General features: G+C 47.7%; 1 protein-coding gene across 1 annotated transcript; it reads left to right on the top strand.

Moving 5' to 3' along the window:
• The first annotated feature begins 3,772 nt into the window (after window positions 1-3,772).
• Window positions 3,773-8,708, top strand: LOC101785357 (type I inositol polyphosphate 5-phosphatase 4). Its single transcript, XM_004981417.3, has 13 exons — window positions 3,773-4,463; window positions 4,552-4,639; window positions 5,241-5,318; window positions 5,524-5,611; window positions 5,834-5,938; window positions 6,024-6,518; window positions 6,657-6,792; window positions 6,910-7,103; window positions 7,230-7,338; window positions 7,418-7,560; window positions 7,657-7,919; window positions 8,000-8,145; window positions 8,232-8,708. The coding sequence occupies exons 1-11, from the start codon at window positions 4,437-4,439 to the stop codon at window positions 7,871-7,873; spliced, it is 1,680 nt and encodes a 559-aa protein (XP_004981474.1). The 5' UTR covers window positions 3,773-4,436; the 3' UTR covers window positions 7,874-7,919; window positions 8,000-8,145; window positions 8,232-8,708.
• Window positions 8,709-9,291: the final 583 nt, after the last annotated feature.

The raw sequence follows: 9,291 nt of genomic DNA, 5'->3' as shown, positions 1-9,291 counted from the left end.
CCCCCGGGTTACCGGGGGACGGCATCACATTCGATCTTACCAACTTACAGCCCCATGATCTCGGCTATCAGCTCAGCTTTTCATGTGCCGCCGCGCAACCACTCCGGGAGGTGATCAAGGATTCAGCTCCTTTAGACAGTATAGAATCGATCTGGGGCAAAAAAAAAAAAATGCTGCTGCTAATTATGCTTCTGCCTTAATTTGATCAGATGTGAGCTGCATTGCTGATTTCAGGACAGTTATACTGCAATCGTCAGTTTTTTTTTTCCGAGACTCGCCGAGGGATGTTCTTAGTTTGTGAAGAAATTCATGCAGGGCAGGTGGTGGCTGGACGGCGGCGGAGCTTCCTCTGATCTTTCCTCTCATGACTCATCTCTCATGTCCCTGACGGTGGGGGCGTGGGGCGGTCGTGCTCGGCCAGGACGGCGCACGGTCTGCGAGGCTGGCCGGCCGGCCGGGCCGGTAGTGGCGCTGCCGAGAGAGAGAGAAAAAAAAAGTAGCATATCCAGGACCCCCGGCCTGCTGCCTTTCCCAAAAGCCGCGATGATGATTGGGACGTGCCACTGCTCACTGCTTGGTTAGCAGGATAACCACACACCATCAGCTTCCATTCCAGCTTTTCCGAGCATATCATGTGGAAGTGCTCCGTCCTCTAAGCGGCTAAGGACATTCACATTCCCATGCTGGGAAGGCAGGACCATTTTTATTTGCAAGAGAATAATGAGGATGTGATCCACCTTTTGTGTTCCTGCTATTTAATGCTTTTGTTCTTACCGGTAAAAATAGTAAGGATATGTTTGTTTGAGCTGTAGCTTTTGAGCTTTTCTAAAAAGCTGATGCTGTCTTTTTGATTTTGAAAAGTTAACACTAGCTTCTAGAGAATGTGTTTAGCTTTCTGACCTAAAGAAACTATGAAAAGTTCACAAAATTGAGCTTTTCAGCTTTCCATATAAATTCAGTATTTCTAATTTTTTCGAAAACTGCACAAGAAATTCATCTTCCGGCTTTTCACACTCAAAAGTTACCAGGAAAGCTCAAACAAACAGGCTAACACTATGCACGCTCTTAGGGAAGAAATCGAACACGTGTCATGATGTAACTCGCTGGCTTCTTTTAGGACACTTCTGATTCAACATGGACCAATGGGCGTCGATCCTCCCATCTGCATGGGAAGAAAAGAACCCCCCAGGCCCCACAGGCACAGGAAGCTTGACGAACCCATCTTGGTCTCACCAGTCCTTGGGCCATGGCCCCATGCCATTAGCATTAGGTTATTGCACCCCAGAACGCCTCAAAGCAAGGTCCGAGAGAGCTAGTAGATCATGAGTCTAGGTGATCGAGAGTAGCCGGGGCAAAGCATGGATTAGATCAGCTAAACAACTCGCTACGAGCCGCTTTGGGAAGCAGGCGGATAGGGTTAAGAAGGAAGCAAACAAAATTATCCGCCGGCCGGAGTGAGCGAGCCCACGAAGGCATGCAGCGCGGCCATGGCCATGCCGCGCGTGGCCGCGGCAGCGGCCTGGGTCCCGGCGACGCGGGCCGGGCGCGCGCCGTGGCTGTCGCGGGGACATCCCTCCGGCCACCGTCTAGTAGGACGCCTCCGAGCATTCATGCGCCTGTGCATGTATAGTTGTAATCCTAGTCATCGGATTACGCGCGCTCCTCATACATTTTGCTGTCGAGAATTAGCCGGCACATATAATTACCTCTATAGCAGTTCTTGCTGATCCTAACATGGGCATGTATAGCACGTCATTCCAGATCTCGATGCATGCCGCTCTAGCTTCTTTGAGGAAGAAAATAAAGATGAACAGGTGTGTGCCCTAGTTATCATCTGAGCAATGCAAATCCAGATGGGGGAAAAACATTAATTCAGAGATCGTCTCAACGGCGTAGCAAATCCGATGGAACGTGTCGTGCACGTGCGCGGAAGCTGATAGCCAGATTGATGGCCGGGTCCCGGGGACGAACGCTAGACAAGGACGCGTGGAAGCTACAGTGCCCGCTGCAAGCGCCAGCGCGGAGAAGACAATGCAGTGCAAGCCTAGGGTTGCTCCGATCCGATCCGATCCGGCCCCGGGAACTCGCTGAAAAACAAAACACAATCAGTCCACACGCCATGCCCTCTGCCTCGTGTCTCTCCGATCCCATATGCAGTCTAGCTCTAGCAGTCTACAGCTAGCTCTATAGCCAGGGGCGCCAAGATTTACACCGCTCGGCTCGGGAAGTGAACAGTGCACGCCAACGCACATGCCCACACGCACGCACGGGCGCATGCATGGCGCTCGTCGCGTGTCGTACGTGTGGCGCGTGAGGACAAGCGTGTGAGAAGACCAAGCGGCCCCCTCCTCTCGATCCGTGGGAGAAAGAGGCCGTGCATGCATGCAAAGCAGGGACACGACGCCCATTGCCCGACGGGGAATGGAAAGGAGCGTCGTCGCCGTGGCCCTCGGTTCGTCTCGGCCGCTGCGTCGTCGTCTCGGGGTATAGCACGGGAACGGACGTGCAGGTAAAAGTGCGCGCTGATCGCTACTGCTGCTGCTGCATATATCTTTCTAAGTTTTCGTGTAACAACTACTGTATGTCACGTCGAATCTGGCCATGCTCGATCGTCAGTCCCAGGAGGGCATCCAAGAGACGATCGATTCTGGCCACGTTTGGGTTCGGGACGACTCGTCGTCACTGTGCCTCAATGGCTCACCTGGCTAGCGCCCTGTACGGTAGTGGTAGTGGTAGCTACACGCTGGATTTCAGCATGTCCATGCATGGCTGTGCCATGCGAGAAAAAAAGAAAAGGAGGACCATGACAAGTGGACAACCGCAGAAACCTAGAGAGGCGTCTCTCCTCTATTATGAATGTAGCTAGACTGGGCCAGTTATTTCTGATTTTTAAATTATTACGGCAGTTCAGCTGCTTAGTGCATGAGATGAATGAATTCCAGAACAACAAAAAAGGTTTCACGAGCCCGACCTTCAATTGCTTCAGCGACCGCAAATCCTACGGCAAAGCGTGACGTCACGTCCGAAGACTGACACGATGACAGGTGGGTCCATCGTTTCTCGGGCCCACATGCAGTGGCGTACCCTTGCCGGGTCTGCTGCACTTGCTGCAGTGGCTCAGCCGCAGCGGTAGCACTAGCGGCTGGGGGGTAAAAACGAATAGAAGAAGCGCGCCCGAGCCCACGCACAAACCCAGGAAACGCGGCAAACTGACAGTAGGCTGGAGGTGGGCCCAGGGAGAAGAAAAGGCCCAACAACCCGGTCGCACCTGGCAACTGCACGTGGGGCCCGCTTCCCAGTGAGCGCCTGTTCCTTCCTGTGAAGAAGGCGGAGCCAGCCAGCCCGTCGCCATCTCTACGGTTACCGTATTGTTCAGTTTCTTTCCATAGCCAACCGTTTCTTTCCATCCGCTTCGTGCTGCAGATCACACAGGGTCTTTTTGAAAAGCTTTATAAGCAGGGTCTGATCCAGGGAGAGAATACGTGCCAAATGCAACCTACCATATGTGTAATCTACGAAATGATGCGATTTGTGCACGAAATCTCTCTGGAAATCCTGCAAATGGCATGTAATTTTCAGTTTCCTTTCTAGCAGTAACAGCAGCACATTCGTGATCTGTATTGCCATTTGTGGTCGCTGCTGCTGCAGTGCTGCTTCACTCTCCCAGGCTAGCACGCGCACCTTTCCTTCCTCCCAAGACCCAGCTCGCACCAGCTTATTATTAAGCTAAGCAGCTTGGATTAGAGCGAGCAGGCCGAGAACAGGGGGCGATTAGAATTAGAAAACCCAGAGCTCGGAGGCAGAGAGAGAATGGCCACGCAGCGAGCGGGATAAAAGAGCGCAGATCAGGAGGGGCCAGGCCCGCCCGTAGGCCATTGCGTTTCGTTTTCGCACTGCACGCACCACCATACGCCGCACTGCCGAGCTCTACTCCTGCTACTTCCTAGTCCTGTTCCTGCTGCCTGTGCCGCTACTCTTCTTAACCCCTAGAGCGCGAGGCCTACGGAGGAGGAGAGCATTCGGGATTTCAGGAGCAAAGCGGTGGCGCCTTTGCCATACCGCTACGGGGCTAGGCTGCTGTTGCGGAGCAGAGGCAAGCATTCGTTCCTCCCCCATTACGAGGAGAGGAGAAGATTTGCTGGGTTTTTTGGTTTTTGCTGCAAGGGGAAGATGGATTCTTGATCCCCGGAGCGGTTGGGTTGTTGCGGCAAGCTCAAGCATTTGGCCCCTGTACTCGGAAGTCAATCGATTCGGCCCCGGATTTGCGGCTTCTCGGGTCAGAATCTTGCCTTGAGAGCGGAAATTTGTGCGGGTCTGCGGGATTTGAGGCTTCCTTCCGCCGAGGGCGCGCCCTGCCTTGTTTGGGGGCAGATAGGAGACTCCGAAGAGGTGGGGTACGGATTCTTCCATTGCTGTGGACGGGGAGGTATGAGACAATGAGGGACGAGAGCAACAAGAAGAAGGTATTTGCTTGGTTTTAGTTCAATCTGGGCTTCTTGTTCTGTTTGCTGTGTTTTTGATCGACGCAGTGTCTTGCTTGTTCATGCGCAGCTCTCGTGGTCCAAATCCCTTGTGAGGAAGTGGTTCAACATCAAGTCTAAGGCGCAGGATTTCCATGCGGATCACGATGCGAGCCAAGGTAACGCTACTGCTGCATTTCGGTGACATCGTTTTGATTCAGTGATGAGCATCTGTCGGTACTTCTTTTTGTCATCGCCAAATTGTTTTTAGCTCAGTTCTTAGCTGTTGAAGAACGAATGCCCAAGTCGCAACCAGCGACCTCTGCGTTTTACTTTTGCTGCTTTTGTGTGGTTGGCTCTACCAAACTGGTCATGCGGTTTAGGAATGTTTGTTGGGTGGAATTTTCATCGTCTTGTGCTTGAAGTTTCTTGCGTACAGCAGATTTTTCGGCCTAAGTTCCTAGATTTGATTCAAAGATGGATGCATTAGCAGCAAACATATCACCATCAGACACGGCTATCTTAAAGTCTTTGTTCCTGGTATTGGTCCTTAGAATGTCCCAATCAAACACCTTTTCCCAGCTGATGCAGATGTTTGTCTGTTGCTGCTTGGAATTTTTGTATCGTTCTCATCTCATGGCATGCTTGCCTGTCTAAGTTTCCACTTTCATTTCCGAGATGACAGCTCTGGCTTCCCTGCTCAAACGGACTCAAACAAGTGGCTTCTTCTTTGCATGTGCTGCATTTGTTTGTTTGGGCTAAATTTGCTTAGTGGTTCAGGAAGGGACGGGCATGGTGATGAATGGAGGACCAGCTGCTCAGAGAGGGAGGCAGGCACAGCCAAGAAAAGCAGAACTGGTCAGTTAAAGCATTTGGACCACGCTTCTCTCCCTTTCTCTCTCTTCAGGCATCAAAGATTGCAGCTACCCCCATTTCATTTTGCCAGATATCATCATTTTGCTAGACAGATTTCATTGGTCCTCCAAATAATGCATTTCTCTATGTGATTTTTACCGGTTCATCTGATTAATCTTTGTTTCTGTTGTTTCGTAATGACTTGTAGACCGGTTGTCGAAACGGAGTGTAGACCGAATCCGTGGAGTAAGGAATGACTTCGATCCGGCACGCCTGACGGAAGTTCAGAATTACAGGTTGAGTTTTTCAGTGCTTGTGCTTCTTTCCCTTGCGGGCTTAGAAACCTAATGAAACGCGCCGACCAACTAATCTGCTGTGCAGTAGTAGTATGGTAGTGTGCAGCTCAGATTTGAAAATGAGTCAATTGTCATAGAGCATATTTCTTGTTGGTAGTTCTTGCAGTTTGACTTTACTGCAATAATCTGACAAAGTTTTCTTTTGCTTCCTTTCTTTTGTAGAATCTTTGCCTCCACATGGAATGTTGGCGGTAAATCCCCACCAAGGGGATTAAATCTTGATGACTGGCTCCATTCTTCACCTCCAGCTGATATCTATGTGTTAGGGTGTGTACTGCCAAGGCCTTCCTAAATTTTTTTAATGGGATTTTATTTTACTATATGCACCTAAACTTGTTTTCCTTGTCGTCAGATTTCAAGAAATTGTTCCTTTGAATGCTGGAAATGTTCTTGGCACTGAAGATAACCTTCCAGCAAAAAAGTGGGTATCCCTTGTTAGGAGGACATTGAATAAGAATCCTGGGTGCTGTTATGGTGGCTATCGCACGCCCTCTCCTGTCCCTGATCCAGTTGTGGAACTAGATGCTGATTTTGAGGGATCATCGAGAAAGCAGGATAATTTCTCAATTTTGCATCGTCGATCATTCAACCTTAGCCGGAGTTTAAGAGTTGAAGGGAACCATATGTCATCACACCCAAGATTGGATCGCAGGTTCAGTGTATGTGATCCAGTTAGCTTGGGAGGCAGGCCAAGTGATTTTGATGGAAATTTCCCATTCATGGGATCACCAGATGATCATTGTATTGAGGAGGATTCAAGTAATGGAGCATATTTTTCACCCTTCACATATGGCTATGGTGCCTCAGCGCCTACGGAAGAAAATTATAGTCTGCAAAATACATCTAGGTATTGTTCCATAGAAGTTTGCACAAGCTTGTTGTTGCATACAATTTTTAAACGTTTTATTATTTGAGCTGAGTAGTGCCATTATACTGTGTTTCTGTATTCCTGAAAATGACTGCTTAAATGTTGTGTTCATATCAGGTATTGTTTGGTTGCCAGCAAGCAGATGGTTGGTATATTTCTCACCATTTGGGTACGCAGCGAAATAAGAAATGATGTGAGAAACCTGAAAGTTTCCTGTGTGGGCAGAGGACTAATGGGTTACCTTGGAAATAAGGTAAATGATGTGCATTATGCATGGTTTTCATTTTCGACCTGCTACGCATATTGCTTAGAAATTTATTAGAAAATTGTTCAATGTTCTTGCTGAACATGCTTTTTCTTTTTGCTTCAGGGATCTATATCCATAAGCATGTCTTTGCACCACACAACGTTTTGTTTTATCTGTTGTCATTTGACCTCTGGGGAAAAGGAGGGAGATGAACTGCGGAGGAATTCTGATGTTATGGAAATTCTAAGGAAAACTAGATTTCCTCAAGTCCGTGGTGCTGGTGATGTCAAGTCACCAGAAACAATTCTTGAGCATGAGTATGTAATCTATGCTCTCTACCCCTCCCCCCCTGGGGCAATGCTCCTTATTGCATAGTGATGTAGTAGCAACAGGCCAACAGCGAAGTAGCACTAATTTTATATTCCTTCTGTGCCTAACTGCAGTCGTGTCATTTGGCTTGGGGATTTGAATTACCGGATCGCTCTTTCATACTGCTCAGCTAAAGCTCTTGTTGAAATGCATAATTGGAAGCAACTATTGGAGAAAGATCAGGTAATTTGCTACTTCTGTTATGGTACGTCCTTTTCTAGTTAGCATGAGGACCATGTCTGAATTACTTGTTTTGGAACAGCTTCGAATAGAACGAAGATGTGGGCGTGTTTTCCAGGGATGGAAAGAAGGCAGGATTTATTTTCCTCCAACGTATAAGTACTCATTCAACTCAGATCGTTATTCTGGTGTGCGTCCCAAAGAAAAGCGGAGAACACCAGCCTGGTAATTTCTTTTATCCTAGTATCCACCTGAATTGCATCCTGCTTTGAGTTACTCCAAAGGAATTCACTGATGTATATTTTCTTTATCCGATTGAAGGTGTGACCGCATTTTGTGGTATGGTAATGGCCTCATGCAATTGTCGTATGTCCGTGGAGAGTCTCGCTTCTCTGATCACAGACCCGTGTACAGTATTTTCATGGCTGATGTTGAAATTGTCCGCCCTAGAAGAAGGAACATGGGCTATTTCAGCTCCAGAATTGAGGTGGAAGAGCTTTTACCATATTCTTACAGCTCTGGAGAAAAGTTCTACTAATTTGGCTCATATTGGCATATGGAGCTTGTTTTCTACTTTAACTTAGGTAAGCTTGGTCGATTCTCTATAGAACTGCTTGTTTTTACATTTGTTCCTTCTGTTCACACAACTGCCTTGATGACACAGGTTACCGGGTCCCTGATGAACAATAGCTGGGGTCAAAGATTGGTTGGATGATGAGGTGTAACCTTGACTGATTTTTTTATCTGGCTTTCATTGCTAGATTTCAGTCAGATGCTTGAGAAGCACATTGCGCAAAAACTGACATAAAGGTAACCAATTTGTTGACTGATGATTTGTTGCGAAAATCTAGAACTCCTCAAAATTTTGCCTAACATGTTCTCTGCTGCTGTTGCAGGATAGTTGGGCAGTTTTGCAACTAACCATTTGCCTGTGGGCAGCCAATGCTCAAACAAGGATCATCCCACATCTGTACATAACTACACAGCTCAAGAAACCCTTCGTTTTTCTCTCTTTTTAGGGATGTTAATAAATGTATATCATTTTTCTTCTCCCTTTGCCTTGGGGAAATCTGCTAGTTAGTATGAGGTTTTGGGGGTGTGCATGAGTATGAGCATGAGGTGTAGAATCATTGCAAATCGGCAAAAGGTGAAATGATGCTTGAATTGAACTGATCCTGGATCATGATCTCCGGTGCTGAGGGAACAGTGATAGATTGATGTGACTTAGGAGGTTTGCAAAGGTGTAATCATGTGCATAACTTTTATCCCTGTGGTGCAGTACCTGAGAAGCAAAATGATGCCTGCATTTGCTGTGCTCATTGATGTGGCAGAAAAAAAAATTGTTCAGTTAAAATTTTACTAATTCTTGGTCAGAGTCTTGTTTCCTGGATGGAATACATGGTGGCATACTCTACATCAGACATGGTGTCTGGTTAGGAAGCATTCATTTCGGCAAGTTGATTCCTTTTGTAATCTTGCTTACTTTCGTGATGTAATCACTCGTGTTGCCTTGTTGAGAGAGCAGGGTTTGACCACCTTTTGGGCCCAGGTGTAGAGAGTCACGTGCTGTGATCTCACACTTCACCTACCAGGTTGGCTACCTTGTACCTTCACTTGAATAGGCTTGGCTCGTGAGATGTGATTGGGAATTTAAGATGGCTGGCTTTGACTTCTGACCGGTTGTTGCCTGCTGACGTTTCCCCATTCCCTGGAATCCTAGGTGAAGAACTCTGTAGCTGTCAAAATGTCAAAGGTGAAAGGTGAAATTCGACAAAGAAATCAGTTAAACCGGTAAGCTGTGAATTACTGTACGAATACGATCCAGTATATTTACCACGTGTGCAGGTAAATCTGAACAGCAATCGGGCTGGTAAGGTAACTGTTCCCGGGAACCCCGAGATTCAGAACAGAAAAGCAAAAGGATGAGGTAGAATCGATAGATGCTGCTGTGCTGCA

The sequence above is a fragment of the Setaria italica genome, chromosome IX, assembly GCF_000263155.2.
Source record: "Setaria italica strain Yugu1 chromosome IX, Setaria_italica_v2.0, whole genome shotgun sequence".
NCBI classification, from domain to species: Eukaryota; Viridiplantae; Streptophyta; class Magnoliopsida; order Poales; family Poaceae; genus Setaria; species Setaria italica.
This window is presented reverse-complemented; position numbering and strand designations above follow the sequence as displayed.